This window comes from Eubalaena glacialis, chromosome 5 (genome assembly GCF_028564815.1).
Source record: "Eubalaena glacialis isolate mEubGla1 chromosome 5, mEubGla1.1.hap2.+ XY, whole genome shotgun sequence".
In the NCBI taxonomy this organism is placed as follows: domain Eukaryota; kingdom Metazoa; phylum Chordata; class Mammalia; order Artiodactyla; family Balaenidae; genus Eubalaena; species Eubalaena glacialis.
The window spans coordinates 86196551-86224455 of NC_083720.1; the positions used below are offsets into that span (position 1 = coordinate 86196551).

Here is a 27905-nt window from a genome sequence, read left to right on the forward strand (position 1 = left end):
GTTGTTTGTAGATTTTCTGATGATGCCCATTCTAACTGGTGTGAGGTGATACCTCATTGTAGTTTTGATCTGCATTTCTCTAATAATTAGTGATGTTGAGCATGTTTTCATGTGCTTCATGGCCATCTGTATATCTTCTTTGGAGAAATGTCTATTTAGGTCTTCTGCCCATTTTTGGATTGGGGTGTTTGTTTCTTTAATATTGAGCTGAATGAGCTGTTTATATATTTTGGAGATTAATCCTTTGTCCGTTGATTCGTTTGCAAATATTTTCTCCCATTCTGAGGGTTGTCTTTTCGTCTTGTTTATGGTTTCCTTTGCTGTGCAAAAGCTTTGAAGTTTCATTAGGTCCCATTTGTTTATTTTTGTTTTTATTTCCATTACTCTAGGAGGTGGAGCAAAAAAGATCTTGCTGTGATTTATGTCAAAGAGTGTTCTTCCTATGTTTTCCTCGAAGAGTTTTATAGTGTCCAGTCTTACATTTAGGTCTTTAATCCATTTTGAGTTTATTTTTGTGTATGGTGTTAGGGAGTATTCTAATTGCATTCTTTTACATGTAGCTGTCCAGTTTTCCCAGCACCACTTATTGAAGAGACTGTCTTTTCTCCATTGTATATCTTTGCCTCCTTTGTCATAGATTAGTTGACCATAGGTGCGTGGGTTTATCTCTGGGCTTTCTATCTTGTTCCATTGATCTATGTTTCCGTTTTTGTGCCAGTACCATATTGTCTTGATTACTGTAGCTTTGTAGTATAGTCTGAAGTCAGGGAGTCTGATTCCTCCAGCTCCGTTTTTTTCCCTCAAGACTGCTTTGGCTATTCGGGGTCTTTTGTGTCTCCATACAAATTTTAAGATGATTTGTTCTAGCTCCGTAAAAAATGCCATTGGTAATTTCATAGGGATTGCATTGAATCTGTAGATTGCTTTGGGTAGTATAGTCATTTTCACAATGTTGATTCTTCCAATCCAAGAACATGGTCTATCTCTCCATCTGTTGGTATCATCTTTAATTTCTTTCATCAGTGTCTTATAGTTTTCTGCATACAGATCTTTTGTCTCCCTAGGTAGGTTTATTCCTAGGTATTTTATTCTTTTTGTTGCAATGGTAAATGGGAGTGTTTCCATAATTTCTCTTTCAGATTTTTCATCATTAGTGTATAGGAATGCAAGAGATTTCTGTGCATTAATTTTGTATCCTGCAACTTTACCAAATTCATTGACCAGCTCTAGTAATTTTCTGGTGGCATCTTTAGGATTCTCTATGTATAGTATCATGTCATCTGCAAACAGTGACAGTTTTACTTCTTCTTTTCCAATTTGGATTCCTTTTATTTCTTTTTCTTCTCTGATTGCCGTGGCTAGGACTTCCAGAACTATGTTGAATAATAGTGGTGAGAGTGGACATCCTTGTCTCGTTCCTGATCTCAGAGGAAATGCTTTTAGTTTTTCACTGTTGAGAATGATGTTTGCTGTGGGTTTGTCATATATGGCCTTTATTATGTTGAGGTAGGTTCCCTCTATGCCCACTTTCTGGAGAGTTTTTATCATAAATGGGTGTTGAATTTTGTCAAAAGCTTTTCCTGCATCTATTGAGATGATCATATGGTTTTTATTCTTCAATTTGTTAATATGGTGTATCACATTGATTGATTTGCGTATATTGAAGAATCCTTGCAACCCTGGGATAAATCCCACTTGATCGTGGTGTATGATCCTTTTAATGTGTTCTTGGATTCTGTTTGCTAGTATTTTGTTGAGGATTTTTGCATCTATATTCATCAGTGATATTGGTCTGTAATTTTCTTTTTTTGGAGTGTCTTTGTCTGGTTTTGGTATCAGGGTGATGGTGGCCTCATAGAATGAGTTTGGGAGTGTTCCTTCCTCTGCAATTTTTTGGAAGAGTTTGAGAAGGATAGGTTTTAGCTCTTCTCTAAATGTTTGATAGAATTCACCTGTGAAGCCATCTGGTCCTGGACTTTTGTTTGTTGGAAGATTTTTAATCACAGTTTCAATTTCATTACTTGTGATTGTTCTGTTCATATTTTCTGTTTCTTCCTGGTTCAGTCTTGGAAGGTTATACCTTTCTAAGAATTTGTCCAGTTCTTCCAGGTTGTCCATTTTATTGGCATAAAGTTGCTTGTAGTAGTCTCTTAGGATGCTTTGTATTTCTGCAGTGTCTGTTGTAACTTCCCCTGTTTCATTTCTGATTTTATTGATTTGAGTGCTCTCCCTCTTTTTGTTGATGAGTCTGGCTAATGGCTTATCAATTTTGTTTATCTTCTCAGAGAACCAGCTTTTAGTTTTATTGATCTTTGCTATTGTTTTCTTTGTTTCTATTTCATTTATTTCCACTCTGATCTTTATGATTTCTTTCCTTCTGCTAACTTTGGGTTTTGTTTGTTCTTCTTTCTCTAGTTTCTTTAGGTGTAAGGTTAGATTGTTTACTTGAGATTTTTCTTGTTTCTTTAGGTAGGCTTGTATAGCTATAAACTTCCCTCTTAGAACTGCTTTTGCTGCATCCCATAGGTTTTGGGTTGTCGTGTTTTCATTGTCATTTGTCTCTAGGTATTTTTTGATTTCCTCTTTGATTTCTTCAGTGATCTCTTGGTTATTTAGTAACGTATTGTTTAGCCTCCATGTGTTTGTGTTTTTTACGTTTTTTTCCCTGTAATTCATTTCTAATCTCATAGCATTGTGGTCAGAAAAGATGCTTGATATGATTTCAGTTTTCTTAAATTTACTGAGGCTTGATTTGTGACCCAAGATGTGATCTATCCTGGAGAATGTTCCGTGCGCACTTGAGAAGAACGTGTAATCTGCTGTTTTTGGCTGGAATGTCCTATAAATATCAATTAAATCTATCTGGTCTATTGCGTCATTTAAAGCTTCTGTTTCCTTATTTATTTTCATTTTGGATGATCTGTCCATTGGTGTAAGTGAGGTGTTAAAGTCCCCCACTATTATTGTGTTACTGTCAATTTCCTCTTTTATAGCTGTTAGCAGTTGCCTTATGTATTGAGGTGCTCCTATGTGGGGTGCATATATATTTATAATTGTTATATCTTCTTCTTGCATTGATCCCTTGATCATTATGTAGTGTCCTTCCTTGTCTCTTGTAACATTCTTTATTTTAAAGTCTATTTTACCTGATATGAGTATAGCTACTCCAGCTTTCTTTTGATTTCCATTTGCATGGAATATCTTTTTCCATCCCCTCACTTTCAGTCTGTATGTGTCCCTAGGTCTAAAGTGGGTCTCTTGTAGACAGCATATATATGGGTCTTCTTTTTGTATCCATTCAGCAAGACTGTGTCTTTTGGTTGGAGCATTTAATCCATTCACGTTTAAGGTAATTATCAATATGTATGTTCCTATGACCATTTTCTTAATTGTTTTGGGTTTGTGTTTGTAGGTCCTTTTCTTCTCTTGTGTTTCCCACTTAGAGAAGTTCCTTTAGCATTTGTTGTAGAGCTGGTTTGGTGGTGCTGAATTCTCTTAGCTTTTGCTTGTCTGTAAAGCTTTTGATTTCTCCATCGAATCTAAATGAGATCCTTGCTGGGTAGAGTAATCTTGGTTGTAGGTTCTTCCATTTCATCACTTTAAGTATATCATGCCACTCGCTTCTGGCTTGTAGAGTTTCTGCTGAGAAATCAGCTGTTAACCTTATGGGAGTTCACTTGTATGTTATTTGTCATTTTTCCCTTGCTGCTTTCAATAATTTTTCTTTGTTTTTAATTTTTGCCACTTTGATTACTATGTGTCTTGGCGTGTTTCTCCTTGGGTTTATCCTGTATGGGACTCTCTGCGCTTCCTGGATTTGGGTGGCTATTTCCTTTCCCATGTCAGGGAAGTTTTCGACTATAATCTCTTCAAATATTTTCTCTGGTCCTTTCTCTCTCTATTCTCCTTCTGGGACCCCTATAATGCGAATGTTGTTGCATTTAATGTTGTCCCAGAGGTCTCTTAGGCTGTCTTCATTTCTTTTCATTCTTTTTTCTTTATTCTGTTCCACAGCAGTGAATTCCACCATTCTGTCTTCCAGGTCACTTATCCGTTCTTCTGCCTCAGTTATTCTGCTATTGATTCCTTCTAGGGTATTTTTCATTTCAGTTATTGTATTGGTCATCTCTGTTTGTTTGTTCTTTAATTCTTCTAGGTCTTTGTTAATCATTTCTTGCATCTTCTCAATCTTTGCCTCTATTCTTATTCCGAGGTCCTGGATCATCTTCACTATCATTATTCTGAATTCTTTTTCTGGAAGGTTGCCTATCTCCACTTCATTTAGTTGTTTTTCTGGGGCTTTTTCTTGTTCCTTCATCTGGTATATAGCCCTCTGCCTTTTCATCTTGTCTATCTTTCTGTAAATGTGGTTTTTGTTCCACAGGCTGCAGGATTGTAGTTTTTCTTGCTTCTGCTGTCTGCCCTCTGGTGGTTGAGGCTATCTAAGAGGGTTGATGGGAGGCTCTGGTGGTGGGTAGAGCTGACTGTTGCTGTGGCAGTCAGAGCTCCGTAAAACTTTAATCCACTTGACTGTTGATGGGTGGGGCTGGGTTCCCTCCCTATTGGTTGTTGTGCCTGAGGCAACCCAACACTGGAGCCTACCTGGGCTCTTTGGTGGGGCTAATGGCAGACTCTGGGAGGGCTCACGCCAAGGAGTACTTCCCAGAACCTCCGCTGCCAGTGTCCTTGTCCCCACGGTGAAACAGAGCCAGCCCCGCCTCTGCAGGAGACCCCCCAACACCAGCAGTTATGTCTGGTTCAGTCTCCCCCAGGGTCACTGCTCCTTCCCCTGGGTCCCGATGCACACACTATTTTGTGTGCGCCCTCCAAGAGTGGGGTCTCTGTTTCCCCCAGTCCTGTCGAAGTCCTGCAATCAATTCCCACTAGGCTTCAAAGTCTGATTCTCTATGAATTCCTCCTCCCGTTGCTGGACCCCCAGGTTGGGAAGCCTGACGTGGGGCTCAGAACCTTCACTCCAGTGGGTGGACTTCTGTGGTATAAGTGTTCGCCAGTCTGTGAGTCACCCACCCAGCAGTTATGGGATTTGATTTTACTCTGATTGCGCCCCTCCTACCATCTCACTGTGGCTTCTCCTCTGTCCTTGGACGTGGGGTATCCTCCTTGGTGAAGTCCAGTGTCTTCCTGTCGATGATTGTCCAGCAGCCAGTTGTGATTCTGGTGCTCTCGCAAGAGGGAGTGAGAGCACCTCCTTCTACTCCGCCATCTTGGTTAATCCCTACTTTTTCCAACTGTATAGTCTTAAGCTAAATCTATTTAAATGAAACCTAGCAAGCTGAATTCTACATAATACATACAAGGAAATATGAAAATTCTTTGGAGATTTTAAAGCTGCTCTCAAGCTATAATGATGATGCTGATATAAATTAATACAATTTAGAATATAAAAATATTTTTTTATGATTTCCTTTCCTTATATCCATTTGTGACAACTTAACATAACTCAAACAAGTAGATGAGAGAAACACAATATTTTAGATGACAATAAACAATTTAAAAGCAGTTATTTCGGGAACAACATAAGGAATGATCTCTAAGATGCATTCTCCAGTTGCTACCATAGAAGGTTAATGATGCCTGAACAGAGTTTGAAGATTCATTCCTCATTTGTATTTAAAAATGACTTTTTGCCTAGTAAACAAATGTTATACCAGAATCATAGAACTTATGTAACTTTATCAACAAATTGTTTCTCATTTAATTCATACTATGGGCAGCCAATTCAGTTACCAGCAGGATACCTTTTCTTGTGGAGATAGACAACTGCCTTATATATAGTGAAAATAACAATTTGGTAAATTTTCTAGTACAGAATCAAACTGATTTATATTTTGAGAGGATAATTTTGTAATTTTTCAGGTAAAAGAGGTAAGAATGCTTTATATAACGTAACATTATTTAAATGTATTCACATGCATTCAGAAAAGTTAAAAAATGCTCATTTGCTCACACAAATTTTTCCACAAGATTACTCATTTATCATTTTTAAGTCCTGTTCATACTACACAGTAAATGATTATCCAAATATCTGTACTCAATTGGATAAGGAAAAGGAGTTGTTGATGTTCATAAAATATGACAGGTGGTGAAATCTATTCTAAGGAAACTAAAGAGTAATTGTTGCTATATATCTCCTGTTTAAAATTATACCAGTGCTTAATTGGCTTTTCCCCATCATCTTATAATCTTATTTTCCCCCATCCAAACCTATGTGGGGTCCAAAGCACCTGAAAATACACATATTTGGGGATTTTTTTAAAATGCTACCTGAAACTGGCTATAGTTAACATTTATCTGAAACTGGTAGGTTACACTATTAGAATAGGTACAGGTGTTTTAAAGTATAATTTAATCATTTATCTTTCACTCATTATAAAAGAATAACATTATGCAAAAACCATATTCAAATAAATTAGTGTAATATAGGTTCATAGGCTAGCATGTGTACACAAATAATTTCATTAACTTGATATTTGTGGCATCAATCTGAATTAGCAATATTCAGAAACACCTCTCTGGACTGGTCTGGTACCTGCTCGATGCATTAACCAGTGTCTTCAAACTACTTGGGTTACGGATCAGCTTGTCCAACATATTGACGATTTCATCAAACTTGGGCCTGCTATTTCGGTCTTTCTGCCAGCAATCCAGCATTAATTGGTAGAGAGCAGCAGGACAGTCCATGGGGCTTGGCAGACGGTAGCCTTCCTCTACAGCTTTAATCACCTGCGTAAAGTGAAAGAGAACCGGTCCCCCAAAGCCACAAATTTAGTACAGAATAGCTTGAGAAATTTCCCACTGTTCAGTTTGCATCCTTTCTTACTCTTACTCTTGCAGTAACAAGCAGCATCACTGTCTCTAACATCCTTGATTATTCCATTTGCTGCAAAATACAGCAAAGAAAAAATATACTATCACACAATATAAAAAAAGGTAGGCTTTCCTCACATATGATAAAGAAAATAAATGGTAATCATCTTTACCTAAAATCTTGGTGTAGGGTGATTTGTAAAATTAATTGACATAAAAATAAACAGTTCATCTTTTATTTATCCTCACATTCTGGAATCAAATAGAGATTAACTTTTCTAGTGGTTTCTCTGAAAAGTTAATGTCTTTTTAATGAAAAATTGTGTGTAGAACCACATTTTTTAAAGTAATAGAACTGTAATTTTACTTCTAAAGTGACTTTTGGATGGCAAATGATGGATAAGTCAAAGGCTAAATTAGAATAAATGTCTTATGTATCATTTAATAATGTCAAGGTCTGGCTGTTTATTATCATCTACTGATTTCTGTCAGGAATTTGGAATGACTGTTTAGTAGTGCAGGCATTACAAACATCATTGATTTTAAATGCAACCACACATATGAGTATCAGTCTAATTGTGAGATTGTTTTATCAAAGATATTCTTAATGTTGCTGCTGCCATCAAAATGTCTAATTCCAGAAGAGTTCTGTCTACGCTACTGAACATAATAATACTTTTATTCAATTATTAAAATTTTAATATTTAAATGATATCCCAAACCAATAATAATGAGCATATTTCTCAAAATCCTATTTGAATAATTTCTTAATGGTTAAACTTAATTATATTTTTCAACAAGCACTTTAGATTTGATCTGACAAATGGAAAAAATATGATGATTAGAATTGAATTTTTACCAAGATAATTTTGAAAGATTGTAGAGAAACCAGTCTCTCAATGATAAAGGAAATGGCATCTGAACAAAAGTAGTGGCAGATGGAGAGATTTCGGAGACATTTATAACATAAGGGTAGAGGTGAGAGTAGAGAAAGTATTTGAGAGAAAACAAGTTCAAGCCTTTCACACCAGATGGCTGTTGTGATTAATATTAGGTTAGCACATTTATGGGGGTGGGAAATGCTAACAGGTATAATTTGGGGCTTGTTTTATTTGAGGTGAGTAGGGAACCACAGATGGCAATCTGCAGGAATCTGTCTTCAGTACAGGAGATATTTGGGCTGATAATAAATGTGAGGGTCATCAATGCTTGGTCACAGCTTGAAGTAGGGTGTAGTTTATATCTCCCCAGGAAGGGCACAAAATAAAGGTTCCTGAGAAGCACCAATAGTTAAGTTTGGGCAGAGAAATAAAAAGTACTCAAGGACTCTAAAAATAAATGGTCAGATAAATAATTGAATAACTATGAGCAAAATACCTGAGAGTCATCTACCACTTTAGTTAACTCAAAAGCAATACAGCTTTATTATTATTATTTAATTTTATTTTTTTAACATCTTTATTGGGGTATAATTGCTTTACAATGGTGTGTTAGTTTCTGCTTTATAACAAAGTGAATCAGCTATACATATACATATATCTCCATATCTCCTCCCTCTTGTGTCTCCCTCCACCCTCCCTATCCCACCCCTCTAGGTGGTCACAAAGCACTGAGCTGATCTCCCTGTGCTATGCGGCTGCTTCCCACTAGCTCTCTATTTTACATTTGGCAGTGTATATATGTCCATGCCCCTCAAAAGTTAAAAGGCATAGAGGGAACTTTCCTCAACATAATAAAGGCCATATATGACAAACCCACAGCCAACATCGTCCTCAATGGTGAAAAACTGAACCCATTTCCACTAAGATCAGGAACAAGACAAGGTTGCCCACTCTCACCACTATTATTCAACATAGTTTTGGAAGTTTTAGCCACAGCAATCAGAGAAGAAAAAGAGATAAACGGAATCCAAATTGGAAAGAAGAAGTAAAGCTGTCACTGTTTGCAGATGACATGATACTATACATAGAGAATCCTAAAGATGCTACCAGAAAACTACTAGAGCTAATCAGTGAATTTGGTAAAGTAGCAGGATAGAAAATTAATGCACAGAAATCTCTTGCATTCCTATACACTAATGATGAAAAATCTGAAATTGAAATTAAGAAAACACTCCCATTTACCATTACAACAAAAAGAATAAAATATCTAGGAATAAACCTACCTAAGGAGACAAAAGACCTGTATGCAGAAAATTATGACACTGATGAAAGAAATTAAAGATGATACAAATAGATGGAGAGACATACCATGTTCTTGGATTGGAAGAATCAACATTGTGAAAATGGCTGTACTACCCAAAGCAATCTACAGATTCAATGCAATCCCTATCAAACTACGACTGGCATTTTTCACAGAACTAGAACAAAAAATTTCACAATTTGTATGGAAACACAAAAGACCCCGAATAGCCAAAGCAATCTTGAGAAAGAAAAACGGAGCTGGAGGAATCAGGCTCCCAGACTTCAGACTATACTACAAAGCTACAGTAATCAAGACAGTATGGTACTGGCACACAAACAGAAATATAGATCAATGGAACAGGATAGAAAGCCCAGAGATAAACCCACACACATATGGTCACCTTATCTTTGATAAAGGAGGCAAGAATATACAGTGGAGAAAAGACAGCCTCTTCAATAAGTGGTGCTGGGAAAACTGGACAGCTACATGTAAAAGAATGAAATTAGAACACTCCCCACACCATACACAAAAATAAACTCAAAATGGATTAAAGACCTAAATGTAAGGCCAGACACTATAGAACTCTTAGAGGAAAACGTAGGCAGAACACTCTATGACATAAATCACAGCAAGATCCTTTTTGACCCACCTCCTAGAGAAATGGAAATAAAAACAAAAATAAACAAATGGGACCTAATGAAACTTAAAAGCCTTTGCACAGCAAAGGAAACCATAAACAAGACCAAAAGACAACCCTCAGAATGGGAGAAAATATTTGCAAATGAAGCAACTGACAAAGGATTAATCTCCAAAATTTACAAGCAGCTCATGCAGCTCAATATCAAAAAAAACAAACAACCCAATCCAAAAATGGGCAGAAGACCTAAATAGACATTTCTCCAAAGAAGATATACAGATTGCCAACAAACACATGAAAGGATGCTCAACATCATTAATCATTAGAGAAATGCAAATCAAAACTACAATGAGATATCATCTCACACCGGTCAGAATGGCCATCATCTAAAAAATCTATAAACAATAAATGCTGGAGAGTGTGTGGACAAAAGGGAATCCTCTTACACTGTTGGTGGGAATGTAAATTGATACAGCCACTATGGAGAACAGTATGGAGGTTCCCTATAAAACTAAAAATAGAACTACCATATGACCCAGCAATCCCACTACTGGGCATATACCCTGAGAAAACCATAATTCAAAAAGAGTCATGTACCAAAATGTTCACTGCAGCTCTATTTACAATAGCCAGGACATGGAAGCAACCTAAGTGTCCATCAACAGATGAGTGGATAAAGAAGATGTGGCACATATATACAATGGAATATTATTCAGCCATAAAAAGAAACAAAATTGAGTTATTTGTAGGGAGGTGGATGGACCTAGAGTCCGTCATACAGAGTGAAGTAAGTCAGAAAGAGAAAAAGAAATACCGTATACTAACACATATATATGGAATCTAAGAAGAAAAAAAAAAAAGGTCATGAAGAACCTAGTGGCAAGACGGGAATAAAGACACAGACCTACTAGAAAATGGACTTGAGAATATCAGGAGGGGGAAGGGTAAGCTGTGACAAAGTGAGAGAGCGGCATGGACATATATACACTAACAAACGTAAAATAGATAGCTAGTGGGAAGCAGCCACATAGCACAGGGAGATCAGCTCAGTGCTTTGTGGCCACCTAGAGGGGTGGGATAGGGAGGGTGGGAGGGAGGGAGATGCAAGAGGGAAGATATATGGGAACATATATATATGTATAACTGATTCACTTTGTTATAAAGCAGAAACTAACACACCATCGTAAAGCAATTATACTCCAATAAAGATGTTAAAAAAAAAAGGCAGTAACTATGTTATAGTGTTTGTAGAAAATATTACAAAAACTATAACACATGGTTAACATATCTAATGTATTAAAATCTCATGCATATTGAGAAATAAAATAATAAAACAATAAAATAATAAAACAACAAATAAATAAGAAATAGGTACTAATCAAAAATTTACAAAAGAAAAACAATGCTAAATCGATTTTGAGAAATTATTATCACTAGTGATCAAATAAATGAATAGTAAAAAAAAGTACCATTTGCACTCATATATTAATGGAAGTTCATTTATTTATTAATTTGCTTATTATAAGACTTCCCCTTGTGGATAAGGGCAGTGGTATTACCTTAATAACATATATGTACCAAAATTAAATGTCTTAGTATATTTTATATCATGAAATATTTAACTATGCAGTGAAAACAGTCATTCTTATTTACTTAAAACATGATATATTTTATGATGTGCTTTTCCCCAAAGCTGACACCAATTATGTCTATTTTTTTTCTTTAGCACCTATTGAAAAAAATATTGTCTTTCCTTCACTGAGCAGCTAGTCTTTTTTTTTTTTTTTAGCAGCTAGTCTTATATGTGATTATGAAATGAATGAATTAAACCAATTCCTTAGTTTTAAAGGAATTAGTATGTTATTTGATCTGAGAAATTATTTCCAGAATATATTACTTAACTTTATTTTCAGCTAAATTTTTGTATATAAATATAATACTCTGTCTCTAAGTTAACTTAGAACTTGGCCCAGTAATTAGGTCATTGAATTTAATTTTAAATTCATGTTTAGAATTTATATTTAAAATAGATTTAGAGCTATAATTTTAGATTTTATATTTAGACATTTTGAAGTGATTTTTTTTTTTCATTTTTACCTATTGTTCCTTTCATAGCTTGGGAGAGAAATGAATGGCATTAGTACTCTGGTGGTTTGTGAAATGCTGAAAATCTGCCAAAGTGCAATTTAGGCTGTTCATTTTACCATACAATTTATAATGTATAGCCAATGAGTCATTATCTCAATTGACTTTGTTATTATGATTACCTTTGTTAATTGAGGTGGTTGAGATGAATGAAAGAAAAGAGAAAAAAAAAAAAATAATAAGACAACCAAAATTTTTACAGACAATGTGGCACCATTTCAGATTTCTATATCTGAAATATTATCATAAGCTATGCATTTTCTTGGCATTGACATGTAAATCAATAGTCTGAACACAATTTAAAGAATGCTGCCTTTCCTTCCAATACATAAAACCCAACACTGAGCACCTAATAAGGCATTCTTCACTGGGTGGTGACTCTATTGGGCCCTTTCCATCATGCAAGGGTCATGGGTTCATCTTTCAGATACATATACCCATTCTGGTTTGCTTTTACCCACAGAGCCTCAGTTAGCATTATAAGGTTGGAATCCTTGATCCACAAACATGGACTCCCACCGAGCATATACCCTAACTAGAATATCCACCTCATAGTGAAGGATGAGTGAGCTTATTGCATACTTAGTGATGTGTTCCTAAATATTTAACAACTGGCTCTTCTTGCGGGGAAAACAGATTTATAACATTTTCTCACTTATCTGATATAAATACTCGCTCCATGTCAACTGCAAGCTACCAACATAATCTCATTCAGGTAGAAATGTTCTGAAAATTCACCAGCTGATATGTGCTGGTTCCAGCAACCACTACACATAGTTCATCATCCAGAAGCGACTAGCCTCACAGAATGCTGGAAGGCTTTTTAAAGGCACAGCTGAAGCACCAACATGGAGGCAACACTTTGATAGGAGTAGATGTCATTATTCAGGATGCAATTTATGTATTAAATCAATTAACTCAGAAACTTCTATATTGTGCTTCATTCCCAGTAACTCTTGCAAGGCGACAAACGGTTATAGCTGTCACCAGGCACTTTGGACTACTTGTGCCCAGGTACAAGCACAAGAGAAGGTGAGTCACCATGATGGCCAAGGTTATTGATACTGAACAGCAGGAGGCATTTGAGCTGTTTTCACACAGTTGGGGTGGGGAGAAATTTGTGTGGAATCCAGGTAATACTCTAAGGCGCTCTCCTTTTACTCCTTTATAACAGCTGTGGCCAGAAAATGCCGACCCCCAAGAGTGAAGGATTGATTCCGTCTACTAGTTAAACCACGATGATCTGCCAGGTTGTTGGTGATGGGAAGTCAGAATGGATAGTGGCGGAGGGAGAAGCTAAGGACCAGATGAGGTCCTGAGATCAGCTGAAGCTACAGAGGCTGCAGTTCAGTCCATAACCTGCCTCTGCTGAATTTCCCTTCAGAAAGAAAACCCCAGAGAACCATGGAACAGATTCTTCCTGAACCTGTGTGGAAAAGTTGCTCTGTGTTGCAAAAGGGGTGGAGCATAGCAACCTCAAGAATCTGTCTCTCATATCTTCACCTGCAGGGATGGAAATTGATCTACAGTCCTTAACCTTAAAACCTCTAAAATCCATCATCACATTTACACCAAGGCCATGCTTTACATAGGTTACTCCCAGTCAGTTACAGAATATGGTAGTGATAAGATAGGCACATTCCTATGAGACTCCTATGACAGGCAATGCTGGCTTGAGGACTCCTTGGCGGCCTTGGCAACCTCTCTTAGAAGTGCACTTCAGCCTCAGATGCTTGCCTCCAATCATCTTTCCTTCGATCTCTACTCTACCTGGGGTCAGATTTGTATCACAGTCTGACGTCTCTCCCAGCTTCCTCTCATCCCTTCATGTTTGTCCTCACAAGCAATTCCCTTTAATAATACTAATGTGTATGTAATTTCCTCATGGCATAGGCTTCTTGGAGGATCTAGACTAGCCAAGGTTCATTGGTATCATAGGTACTAAGATGCAAATTGTATGTATATTATCTACATTCATTTTTAACACATATTTGCAAAATAGAAATCATTATACACATTTTACAGGTGAAACATGTGACAGTCCAGAAGGTTAACTATTGCCCACGTTCACATAAGTAACAAGTGGCAGTGGAAAGATTCACATTTAAGTCTCTCTGGCATGCAGATATGTGGTCTTTCTATCCCGGTGCTGAGTCACACTATTGAAATGAGAAATAATTACCTCCCAAGAAAATAATTTGGGACAGGTATGGATATTACCTCATGGAATCAGATTTCTTGCACCATAAGAAAAAAATTAATACCCAGAATTAAAATGAGCTATTTTGGAAGATAGTGCATTCTTTATCACAGGAGGTGTGAAAGTGTAGGCTGGATAAGTGAGTGGCAGGAAATTTGTAGGGAAACTTTGAGCATCAGCTGTGTGTTCTGATGAATTAGGTTCTTTATAGAGTGTGAGTGCCTGTGTTGCTTGGTGTTTACTCAAAATTTCACAGATGAGTCCTTTAGTTGCTATGAGATATGAAGCTTCCCCCAAAGTGACTAGAGTTTAATAATATAGTCCTGGAAATTATCTCAAATGCCATAGAAGTAGTTCCAGATAGACCAATTTTCTTCCTAGGATTTTTTTCTGTCTCCAATAGCTATTAAAAATGTACTGAGTATGTCTTTTTTCTTTGTGTATCAATCTTAGATCAATAGAATTCCAGAGGTTAAAGAGATCTTGGAAATCTGTTCAAGTCCATTCCCTTTATAATCATTGAAACTGACCGAGAGTTACAGAATCAAAGATGATTCTATTCTTTCAATTTCAGATTTGTGTTTTAGTTGTTTTTAAACAACAAGGTATAGGAATTTTAGACTGCAGTATTGATATTTCTTTATGTCTCAATTTTTCCAAAGGGGTAAGAATTTCCATGAGGTTACGTACCAGTCCCTAAACTAATTACTTGCATCCAAGGGCAGCATTATCCTTAGAAGACCAATACTATCTTAGAAGACCAATAATCATTTGTCCAATAGGCTCATTTTAGGTATTACTGCACTGAGACTAAGAATAATTTGCTCACTGTCAAATCTTGGTAATTTGCAGTGCTTGGATGAGAACTAAATTTCTCATACTTTAGTTAATTACAACATGCTGTGTGTTACCATAAAATATTCTTTTTTGTTTTACCATTAAAAATTCCAGCAATATTATATACATATACACATATACATATCATTCTATTCCATCAGAAACTGAAACAAAAAATTGTTAGAGGAAGAGAGGCAAACCCAGTACAAAGTGAGTTCACATCCTTCTGGAGTCAAAGATTTTGCGGCCTTAAAGGTAAGATTTAGGCTGACAGAAATGGTACGAGAAACCTGAATGCCTAAAAAAAATTTTTAAAACAGATTACGTAAAACATTTTGAGTTTTTAAAACATTTTGTAATTTATGTGCTTAGTATACACTATGTATTCATACATTTCTGAATAAATACAAGAGAAAGACATTGTCACTAAATATAAAAATGCAATACAATGACATCTCTTCTTATTTTGTTTTTTATTTTAAGTTCTGAAAAATGTTGAGATTTAAAATGTTTGCTATAAATAAAGAAGCTTCTACTGACTACAGGATGTTATCTTAGCTTCCCAAGCTTGAATCAGAGTTCATGGTCTGATATGTACCTAAAATCATCTTAGTCATTCTAGTTTATTTTTATTATGTGTTGTTATGGCTTTTCTCCATGATAACAGAGGCAATCCTAAATCAGAAAAAACCTACTGCAGCATTCTATCCCTCTGACACAGTGGAAGGTCTCCTCTGAGAGATTTAGATTATTCTGCATGTCTTGGTAATGTAACATTTTCATGGTGGCAAAGCCTTTTTAGAATCAGTATCTGGAATGTAGAGATGATGGGATACATCATTCAAAACTGCCAAATCAGTACTTCTATTTTGCTTTCTGAGAATCTTTTTTCAAAAGAAATATTCAGTGATCATGATTTTCAAATACAGTAGATCTGTCATGTTTCTTAGATACAAATTTTGATGGAAACTGAGGCATACCAAACTTAATGCCATATCTAGAAACTAAATGCCACTAATGCTAGTAAACTTGCTGAGAAAATGCAAAGCATGTATTGGACCTTCTATTAAAGGCAGACATTTTAGAAAGATCTTTAACTGTATAACATTTTTCTGTAAACCTCATTTAGATTCTTGGAAAACCCAGCCAATGCCAAAATATTAGTTTTTATTTTTATTATGTCCTAAAAATATTAGCACTTCCTTGTGTTTTTCTAAATAGTTTGAAATAAAGTTATCTGCAAAAGTATCAAGGCTCTCAAATGGCTGAAATCAGGAAAAATATCTGTTCCCAATCCTTCACACCTCTTTGTTTCTATGTCCTTTTCCATATAACTTTATATTGTCCATTCACAATAAGCAGTGTGAGTGGACTGATCCTCTGATTATGGGATTGGACAATGGAATGTTGCAGGCTGGGCTTATTCTCACCCTTCAGCCATGGGGAAAATGAGCTCATATCTAGGCTAGCCTGCTGGTCTCTGAAAGAAGATGAGGGCCGTGTGGAGCAGAGCCAAGGTTTACCAGTATCGATCAGCCAATCCCCAGAAGCATGAGCAAGCACAGTCCAGATCAGTAGAAACACTTATGAGCATTCACCTAGCATTATGTTCTACTTTGATCTATCATTTTATTTGTGACAGATACAGCTATATCAGGCATAATTTCCAATAATGTGAATAATAATGCTACACATATTATACACATAGTTGGGAAAGACTAATAATTCCTAGTGATGGAATCAGAATTCAAAATATCTCAAGTGAGAAGGAGTTATAACACTAGGCAACTAAGGGGTAAATGTTTTCCTTGAGTGAAGGGAGCAGGCTTGCTGGCATTACAGAATAAAATACTTTCACAAAAACTAAAGGAAAAAATGGCATTGAAATGAGCCTTGAGAGAAGTCAGAAGCCAAACCATACATCTCAAGTTAGCATTTGGCATTTATCTGGAGAGCAGCAAGTAGCAAATAGGTCTGGTCTTTGTCTAGGCTAGATTAATGCATAGTAATCATTATATATTGAATTGAATATTTTATATTCAATTAGAAGGTTGATCTAGGCTCACTGGTTGGAAATGAAAGGGAGGATGTAAACATTGATTCAATTGGAAACAGTGTAGTGGTTAGATATTAAAATTTTGGAGAACCAGGTTGAAATTTCTGGTATAACTTTTATTATTTTTGTGGCACTAAGAAAATCATTTAATCTCTTAAGTTTCAGTTTATTAACAGCCAGACAGAAATAATATCTCTCTGATGGGTTGTTAAATGTGTGACAAGAGTTCAATACTTTGGCCATAGTCCTGCCCCTAAAATCATAAAGTTGAAGACAATAGATACTACGTTCTCTAAATTTAGAGAATCATAGGTCAGCATCCCTTCACTAGGTCAAGCGAACAGGGCAAAAGAAAACTAGTTGTAGCAATTTTAGATGACTAAAAGAAAGGGAGACTCACTGCCTTGCAGTATGCTTGTTGAGAGGCGGGAATCCATCAGCCTAATTTACTATTGCTATCCGAGAATAATGCTGTGAAATATTTCTTGTGAAAGCCACAGGGTGACCCTGGCTTCTCATCTGGGAAAATCTGAAGAAGGCAGGATGGCTGGGGCAGCCCGCAATAGTATCTAAAAGAGGGAAAACTGGTAGAACATCAAACAAGGATGTGCTTTCCTCAGGCGAAGCAGACATGTGTAAGGTACCGTAAGAGGCTGTGAGGTGGGGAGCAGGCAGCAAGCGCAAGGAACTCTGGGACATCTCAGTTGGAGTACATCCTCCTCTTAAGGACCTTGCAGAGAGGAAGGCAAGAATCTGACAATTCTTCCTTCCCAATCTTGCTACTTAGGGTCAGGTTGGCCCTGCAGTTGTGGAAAACACTATGAAATGGATATAGGATTGACTCTGATTTAGATTGGACTTGGATTTTTATATCTGAAAGTGAGTGAATTACTGGCATGGTACTGTTGATTCACCAAAATGCAGCTGGAGAGCTTAAGCACCTGTCTAATAATCCCTGAAGGCATAGGAGCAGGAGATTTTACAGAGCATGGATGAAAGAAATAATTGGAGAAAAAAAAAATGTTTTAAATCAGCATGGTATTTAGTTAAGACTGTTCATTATACTGGTTTTTATATAAAGAAGTAATGAGCTATTAGTTGGTAAATCATTTAAAACAGAGTATGGCATATAGTAAGGGCTCAATAAAAGACAGCTTTTATAATTATTTGAAGAAAAAATATCAAATTTCAATGCAATCCAAAATAGAAAGGGCTATATTGAATAGTAACAATGGAAAATTACAAAGGCAAAAACCAAAGAGCCATGTAGTCAGGCATCATTCTGAACTTGAATAGAAGATTCTTTCATGGTTTCTTTAATTCCAGGATTCTATTATTCTAAGGCTGAATTATTTCTCCATGTGGGAAAAAAATCTGTTTTTTTTTCCCAAATTAAATAGACAATATTACTCTTCCTACATTTTTTTAATGTAAAGAAACACATTATTTCTTTTTATCCTCTAAGAGCATCCACTATTAAATCAATATCATTCACCCTTTTGGTTTGGAGTTTTAGCTCCCTTTATCAAGTGCATGTCATAAAAACTTGTCTGTCAGCATTCATTCTTTGATGGCTCTTTCTTCATTTTTGAAAATGATACTGACATAAAACGAGTGACACAGCACTACAGTGCTGCTAGAACTGTCTGGAAAGCTTTTATATAACAGTAACTTGCTTTCCTTTGTACTAACTTATTTTGAGCTTCTGCATAAAGGATTTTAATAACAACAAAACAGATCAGAGGTTAAGCAAAGAGTATTTCATTTTTTTAAGCAACTGTCATTTTCAGAAATATATATATATATATACACACACACACACACACACACACACACACATATATATATATAGTCTCCCGACTCAGAGAACTAACTGTTTCAATTCAAACTTTAGGGGGAGTAGTTCCATACTTACATCTTGGTTGGTCATCTCCCAGTAGGGTCTCTCTCCATAAGACACAACCTCCCACATCACGATCCCATAGCTCCAGACATCACTGGCAGAGGTAAACTTTCGGAAAGCTATAGCTTCTGGGGCAGTCCATCTGATTGGAATTTTGCCTCCCTACAATTGAAAAAGAAGAAAAAAATTCCCACATACTTCAAATGTATCTAGGGATACTGCTTCCTCACTGAAAAGATCTAGAAAGAGATGTAGCATTTTTAAGTGAATCTGTTTGACAGCATACAGTCTCTTTTCACATATCTCAGCCCATAAGCACTTGTAGGCTGACTACTAATTGGCTGTCTGGACTCTTTCTAGTTTAAATTCTGTTTGACTACTGGAACACATACAGGACCCACATCTCAATTACAGTATCAGGATGGCAGCTCTAAGTGGGGAAAGCAGGCAGTCAGGCAGATCAATAAGGTATACTTTCATGACTTTCTAACAGAAAGTAAAGGACTCAAATTCCCAGGGTTCTTTTTTCCTTTAATATAGGGACTGTAAATAGAAAGTCTTGATTGTTGAATGTAACCATGAGAAGTTTAAAAGTTAATAAGACAAGCATGAAAATCAGATATATTAAAAACTTAGTTATACTTTCTCCTGACACCGTGCAATTTCTTTTAGACTTGATTTCTCTTATTTCCCATTGTCATATTTTTGTGTGTGTTTGGTCAAACTGTTTTGTTTTGTTTTGTTTTTAACCTAAAAGGTAAGTATCTAAATGAGATTCAACCAAATTAAAAATTATTAAAATTAGATTACGGGGGAAAACTTACAACATTATCAAGTTTGGGGTTTTTACATGATAAAAACAATGATTTGGTAAGTTTTCTCCTAGTTTACAAGATAACACTTTTATATCCCACCCCTTTCAGGGTAAACTTTTTTCTCCTCATTTTTAAAAGAAGAAAAATCAATGCAACCAAACATTTCATCTATAAGCAAATATATTTTAAAAGACAGAAAGAGAGAAATGTGTGTTTTGAGTATTTTCCTGTAAAAAGACTAATATATGCCTTCCTGTTTTGCAGAAAGAAAAAAAATTAATTCACATACTAGAAAAAATGGGACTTAAACTTTCTTTATGAACCAAAGTTTCAGGATATATGAAGAAATAACAATTTCATGTAATGCTTAAAATTGTTCTGAGTTGATGTTAGTTTGAATTATTGAAACTAAGTTTGAATTATTTGCTCCTTAGAAATATGGTAGCACCACATTGAGAAGACTTTCCTGAAACATAACTTTTGTTAATTAATTATTCATAGGCAAGATCACATCATTAGGCCTGGCTATGTGGCACTGGGATCATCTATAATTACTACAATTCCTCTTGAAATTGTAATTTGTCGATTACTTTAAACTTCAGCCTAGAAATTTTCTCCTGGTCCTCTGACCATCATATTGGACATCAATATTATCTGAAGTTCCCTTATTGGCTCATCTCTCAGTATATGGATTTTCCACGAAGTGCTGCCACACCTCATTTCTCAGGAGTAAGTCTTGAGGGTCTCAGGATCTCTGGCTCCTCTCCCCCTCCCTCTCCACCAGCACGACACATTCACACAGACCTTGACAAATTTATTTTATGCATTTAACTGAGACACCAACCAATCATGCTGGGAATGGATTTTTCTATAACCTCAATCTTGCTTAAGCCAAGTTTATTAAGTGTAACTCTAATCCCAAGAGAATTCCTAATTGAGGTTTCATTTAACTCAAATAATGACAATAATAATTAGGTCTAGAAGAAAAGGGATATTCCACCAATTAATTTATTGATTTATTAAGCTGACAATTTGAAGGCTTTGTTTGCTTAGATAAATTACTCATGATCTTCAGCATAGTATAATCCTTAACTATCCATAAATCACAATGCAACAATGAAAAAAAAAAAGCCTTATAATCTATAAATAGTTTATTGTTAGACTATGAGTAGAAGTAATTTTAAAACGTTGACTATGAGTAGAAGTAATTTTAAAACGTTGACTATGAGTAGAAGTAATTTTAAAACGTTGAATAAGAAAATGTGTAACATCTATCATAAGAATGAGATGACAAAAGTATTCTGTATTGAAACAAGAGTTAGCCACATTGTATAGTGAAAAAGATATAATGATAAATTCCTGTCTTCATAAGAAGTTTAAACATTGAGGATATCTTGATGCCCTTCAGAAGATTTAGAATTAAACAAATGCAGTTTATTAAAAGGGATTAAAACTCAAGAAGTGCAATACGTAGACTGTCCAGAAAATTCTGTTGCATCAATTCCCACAGTTTTCCACAGAAAAAACTGTCAATTATACAACAGCAATTCAGGAAGCAATTACTTTGCTGGAAAAGGGTGTTGATTTATGCTAATTATGACAATGTGAATTAGTGACCAATTTTCCATAGATGTGGGCTTAACAGTTTACATAGTATAAAAGAAATTAGGCATTAAAATACCGCCAGTAATGTTAATATATGTATATATAATATATTTATTGCTTTTAATGCAGTAGATTCTCTCTTTAACTTTTTATTTTATGTTTAATACTCTATATGATTTTTATGAGTTGTATCCACTCTGAACTCAAACTTTTTATTTTCAGAATCTGCAAAGAAAAAATGAACTACTAAGACTCATAAAGTGAATACTTGGCTTATCTGAATTTAATATTTGAATTTTCTGATACCTAACAAGGAGAGTTATCTGGATTTTTTTAATCCACCTTCCCCTTTTTCTCTCTCTTTCTTCCTATATTGGAGGAATTTCTTTCTTTTTTCTTTTCTTTCTTTCTTTCTTTTTCTTTTTTCTATTTCCCTTAAAATCTTTAAATATTAAATGTCTCTAGTCTAGTATTTCAGAAATTCATTCTGTTAGCTCTTACCCTAGTGGTGTAGGCTGCCTCAGGATCATCCTCCAGTACCCTGGAAAGCCCAAAGTCAGACACTTTGCACACAAGGTTACTATTGATTAAGATGTTTCTGGCAGCAAGGTCTCTATGCACATAGCCCATGTCAGAAAGGTACTTCATTCCTGCAGCGATGCCTCTCAGCATACCAACCAGCTGGATCACAGTGAACTGCCCGTCATTTTTCTGTAAGGATTATACAGAAATATTAGTCCTACAACCCCAATCACTAAGGGAAAATATGAAAGGATCTTCCTTCAATCCCCAAATTAATGTATACTACTACCAAATTCATATGCAATTTCTATCTGAAGGAGAATGGAAAAAGTTAAGCAATAGATAGTTAACTTGATAATGCGTAACAGTCCTCTGCTTGGTCAAAGCAGATAAAGGCTTTGAAAGCCCTTGATAAAATCTCACTTATAGTTGCTCTTTTCTGCATTGTAATCCTTTATTCTCAGTCATCAGAGGAGGGTTTTCATCACTTCAACCTAGTGCCTGCCTTGGGTTAACACTGCACATTTTTGAAGTGATTTAAAGGAAGCTGTCTGGATAGGCATATTGGGGTAAGGAAGAAGTGGCCAGAGGAAGTAAGGGAGAATCTGCAGTAGCAGATGGGGGGAGGGAGGGACTGAACAATGACCAGGAGAATGTTAGCATTTCTTGCAAGCTTGCTGTCTTTGTCAAGGGCACTGGACTTGGTGCAGACACACAGAACAAGGCTCAACTGATGCTTATTTTGAAATAAAGGAATGATGTGACCTTAAGAGACTGAAGAACTTAAATATATGTATAAGAAACTTGGCAGCAGAGTCTGGTGGAGGCTGGAGATTGAAAGGGAAGTTTGCCTTGTCAGTGGACCCCTGTCATATTCAATGCACAGGCCCTTCCTATAATTGTCATTAATGCCACTGTCCCATTACTTTTAATCAATAGCAATAGTTGCTATATTGAAAGTGAAAAGCTGCCAGACTACAGGTTTAATCAGGCCTGCAAACATGTTACATTGTCTAGCACATGCTATTTATTAATAAAATGAATTGCCAACATTTAAAATTTGAAGACTTGCATATTTAAAAATACAGTCTTTTCCTAAAATCCAGAAGATCTGACAACATTGGCTACTGTCTGTTATCACATAATGACTCTCCTGGTACAAGTAGTGACTGGCCCTCAGATGAGTTATGAGTCTATTTGACTCTCATTAATATAGATGATTGTCATGGACTTTTTTGACATTTTCCTTATTCTGCCTGATATTATATACTTTGAGAGAGTTAAGTACTTTTTTTTTTTTTAATTTTTATTGAAGTATAGTTGATTTACAATGTTGTGTTAGTTTCTGCTGTACAGAAAAGTGAATCAGTTACACATATACATATGTTGACTTTTTTTTAGATTCTTTTCCCATATAGGCCATTACAGAGTATTGAGTAGAGTTCCCTGTGCTATACAGTAGGTTCTTATTAGTTATCTATTTTATACATAGTAGTGTAGTGTGTATATGTCAATCACAATCTCCCAACTTATCCCCCCTCCCCCCATTTCCTCCCCTGGTAACCATAAGTTTGTTTTCTACATCTGTGACTCTATTTCTGTTTTGTGAATAAGTTGAATTGTACCATTTTTTTAGATTCCACATATAAGCGATATCATATACTTGTCTTTCTCTGTCTGACTTACTTCAGAGAGAGTTAAGTACCTATAAAAGCTTCTCTTTTTCTCCTTTCCTTACTTCCTTTCCTCCTTCCTTCCTTCCCTCTTTTTTTGGGGGGGGGGGCACATTAACATACACTTAAATAAAACTGTAGAGACACGTAATTTGGATTTGTATACATTTTCTGAAGTGGATAATTTTCAAACCAAAGTTAATTTTTGTAGTATAATTATCCTGACTCCAGATATTTCTATTTAAAATTTAGCTTTAAAGTGGCTGGATTTCAACTTCAACATCATGGTCAATATATGAATAACACTTTGAATAGTTACATTTGTCTCATATCTTACCTTTAAAAATGTATCTAAAGAGCCATTTTCCATATACTCTGTCACTATCATCACGGGTTTACCTGAAAAGAACACAGTGGTATAAACTGTTGCTTTTAGATTTTTGTACTCTTATCTAGGAAAAGTTTACCTGGAAGTTTTTTATTGTTGTCCAAATTACATACATCCGTTAAAAAAAATAGTCCTCTTTGAGTAGCAAGTAAATTCATGACATGATGATATCTTAGTATATACTAAATTGGGTCAGTGAGAAGAAAGTATCGCAAGAACGATAAAGATTCAAAAGCCCATAATTTTCAATACCAAAATCAATTTATGTAGAAAGTGAGTTTAAGGATGAATTTTATTTTAATAGAGGTAATGATATAAAGTGCCAAAAAATAATATCCAGCAAAGCACTGCAAACATATTCATCTTCCTCACAGTTCTAATAAAAACTCCTGTCCAGTCTAACTACCCTGTTTATGATCCCTGGAATATATGTCGTATGTTCCAAACTTTATTTCTATGTTCTTATAATTCCTTTACTTATGGCTACCTCCCTTTTCCTTCTCTGCCACACACTTATGATCTTTATCAACCCAAATTTTTTCATTCTTCAAAACCCTGTTCTGATTCCTCTTGCTGTCTGGAAACTTCTCTTGCAATCATCACTCTGATGGATGAGGTCCTCCTCTTTTCATGTCTGATATAAAACTGTAGCTAGACAGACTCTGGAGCTACACTGCTTGGCTTTGTATCCCAGATCAATCACTTACTATCAAGAGATCTTGGGCAAATCAATTCTTATCTCTGTATCTCATTTTTCTCATCTGTAAAACGGAGATATGAATGGCACCGGCCTCATAGAGTTACTGTGAGTATCCACCAAGTCATATTGTTACCCAGGTCACTTAAAATAGTGTCTGTCACTTAGAATTTGCTATGTATTATTATTTTATAAACTTTATCAACTTTGTATCTGTGGGGTTTCATTGCCAGATGTAAGTTGACTAAGAGAATAGATCATATTTTATCCCTCATAAAATTATGGCATTTAGTGTGTAATATGTCTGTGATACAAGATGAAAAATATAAGATCAAAAATCTTTGCTATATGAAAAAATATCTAAAACATGGTTGTTAGTTTTATCACTCCACGCTAACCTCACTATATTTTAAAACATGCCCCTTTACTCTTTGATAAAAGTATACTACATACAATTTTAGTGTTAATTTAAACTATTTTTAGGTAAGTAAAAAAAGACCTTATGATAGTAAAATTCTATCTTGTATATCTATTAATTAACTTTTTATATTATAAAGGGAAACAGGGTCTATTCAATTATGAAATGCACTGTAATTAACTTAATGGCATTCTCCAGAAGGGTGTCTGTATTTTACTTGAGAAGTGATTCATTCAGGTCATAGAGTTAGAACTTTTATATTTATTCATACAACATTAGTCTGAAATGTAAACAGAGATATAGAAAGTTGACAATTGCATGAAAAAGAAATAACTAGAAAGAAAAAGGAGCTTTCATTCCAAAATCACTTAAAACTCACTATTTAGTATAATAAGGTAGGTCAGTCTAATTTCTCACTCAGACAATTATCTTCTTTTAAAATACTTTAGAAACACTATTCTTTGAATGAAATGTGACAAGTAATGCTAAAAAGGCAGATGCATTTCTCCTCCTCTTTAAAGTTTGTAAAAGTTATTTAAAAAGTTTGTCTAAAAAAATTCATTTGTCATATATTTGTACTATGCCTACGTTAGGTAAAACATCCCATGTGTAGAGAATATACATTGGAGATGTCATTTGATTTGAAGTTGGAAGATTGAAAGGGTCACTGGTGTAATAAAAGGTGACAGATATTCCAGGAAGAAGAGGCAGCATGGGCCAAGGTATCTTGTCATGAAAGAGTTCATCAAGTTCAAACATGGCTAGAGGGCTGAATTTTGTTTTGTAATTCAGGAAGTGACAAGAGATGAGTTGGGGAATGTTGATTTTTAAAACTGACTGGAAATACAATACCTTAGTTAGAAAAAAAAGAATGACTCGTTGTATTTGTAAATGGCCAAGACAACATAACAGAAAAAAAGATTATAACTGCTTTTTCTCCTTAGTATGGCTGTAATCTAAATTCATGAATTGAGATATGCTTCCAATTTAACTTCATTTTAATGATGCCACACCCATTTTAATGGTCCTCAGACAAACTCTAAATAGACAAAATTCTGCTTTGGGCCCTTTTGGTCCCATTCTTACATCCTAGAGCCTATTTCCGGCTTTTATTAATGTTGAAGCCCCTTTTCCTTCAAAAGTCCAGAATTAATATGCTTCCCCAAGGGCGACAGCCAAAATATTTGATAACTGCTTTGGCACAGGGACCTACATGTCTGAAGTTCAACCAGCCATTATGCTGGAATATTAGAATGTCCTGGTGTACCAGACATCACCTCTTCATGCCTGATTTCAGGAATTCAGAAGTACCCAGAGATGAAGCTGAGTAGGCATATAAAAGGGACATGTGGGTAACCCTGGCTTCAGCTTTTTATCAAATAGCATGGAAGTATTTCAATAAGTTTACAGCTAATAGAGCCAAAAAAGTATGTATTTGCTGAACACCAGCCCTGATCAAATTAGGAAAAGGGCTATATTTTCTAGAATCAGCCTGTGCTTCTAGGAATATGTCCTGTGTAGATCTGACTCTCACTTACAGAAATCCGTTGAGGGAGCTGTCATAGTTTAATTGGAATTGGAAGAACTGAATTCCAGCAGATATCCAGAGAATATAGTCTTAGCTTTCCCTCATTGGTACCTCTCAGCTCCTACCACATGAGCAGATGCCTTGTCCATCAAAGTGAAGGCCTAATCAATGTCTACAATTATCTACTCTACCCCAAGCTTTTTATGATTACAGCACTTCTCCTATATTACTACTTCAAAACCTTCAGTTTCCTTCTATGCTCTTTTTCTAGAGAATAGAAAACTTTTTCTCAGTTTCTTTCTCTTCTCTCTGTCTATCCTCTAATTTTTTAGACCCTCTTCTTACAGCTATGGGTTAGTGGTAAATATTTACTACTGCTCACCCAAGGTCTCCTGAGCAGGAGTTGGATAAAATCCCTATGTAAAAGTACCTGTTTCTTGGGTAAATTTGTTCCTTAAATTCAACCCAGATTCACTGAGCTTAGATGAAAGAATTCATACTCTAAAGAGAATGACTGATCAGAAACCTTACTGATATTGAATAATAATAAGCTTACTGATATTGAATATATATAATAATATATATTTGGAAAGAAAAAGTAATTGCTTTTTAGGGAGATGGGCACCTGGTATTCCTCCTATAAGATTTTTTTTTTTAGCATTCATCACTTAGTTTTAAAAGTCAGATTCATTATTTATGACAGTGTAGGTTTTGAAAAATATGATAGGGACCTAAAACACCTCTTATATTTCAGAAAATGGGGGAAAAGCAATTAAAATGCATGTTTGCAAACAAGCATGATCTTATTTTGTTGACAAGAATAAGACAGTTCAGGACTCATTTGATTATTTCTCATGCTTGAGCCATTTTAATGATAATTATATTTAGTTTGGCATATGTTTTGTCTCAGTTCCTGCTAGCTTGCAAAAATGACATAGCATTAATTAATGTGGCTTTACTCTAATCATTGTAAATTCAATAAAATGGTATAAATCATTTTCCATTATCCAGCTTGAAGTACAGACAAAGAGTAAATCTGCCAATAATTTTGAAAGCATATTATCAAAAATCAATATAAAAAGAGCTCATAAAGCATGTCAAAACATGATTTTAATCACAGAGTAGAGTTTTTACATTACTTCATAATATTTACTGAGGACCCAGTTCAGGCAGAGTCTAAGTAGTAATAGAAACACATTATTTGTGGAATTCACCAACCTCATATTTCATCATTTGGTATTGATATCATAAAAGAACTACAGTTTATTAATATAGTGAGTGCCCTCTTACAAGGCATGATGTTATTTTTAATTGTCATCAAAAGTCTATAACAGTGATATTACAAAAGACTCTTTTCAGAGAAAGAAAAGTGAGGCTTAAAAAGATTCAATATATTACCTGAGTTGATTAGTGCAAGTCGTATAAGAGACAAAGTTGGGAATCAAATTCATGTCCACCTGACTATAAAA

The 27905-nt window shown here is 35.4% G+C and overlaps 1 protein-coding gene across 5 annotated transcripts in view; it reads right to left on the bottom strand.

Moving 5' to 3' along the window:
* The window catches only part of EPHA5 (EPH receptor A5), a 336719-nt gene that overhangs the window by 11426 nt on the left and 297388 nt on the right, over positions 1-27905 (bottom strand). For all 5 annotated transcript variants that reach the window (XM_061191418.1, XM_061191415.1, XM_061191417.1 and 2 more), the window contains 4 exons: positions 23743-23804; positions 21712-21921; positions 18803-18952; positions 6551-6744 (listed from right to left, as the gene is read on the bottom strand). In XM_061191418.1, coding sequence (XP_061047401.1) covers positions 6551-6744; positions 18803-18952; positions 21712-21921; positions 23743-23804 — 616 coding nt within the window. The remainder of the gene's footprint in view (positions 1-6550; positions 6745-18802; positions 18953-21711; positions 21922-23742; positions 23805-27905) is intronic.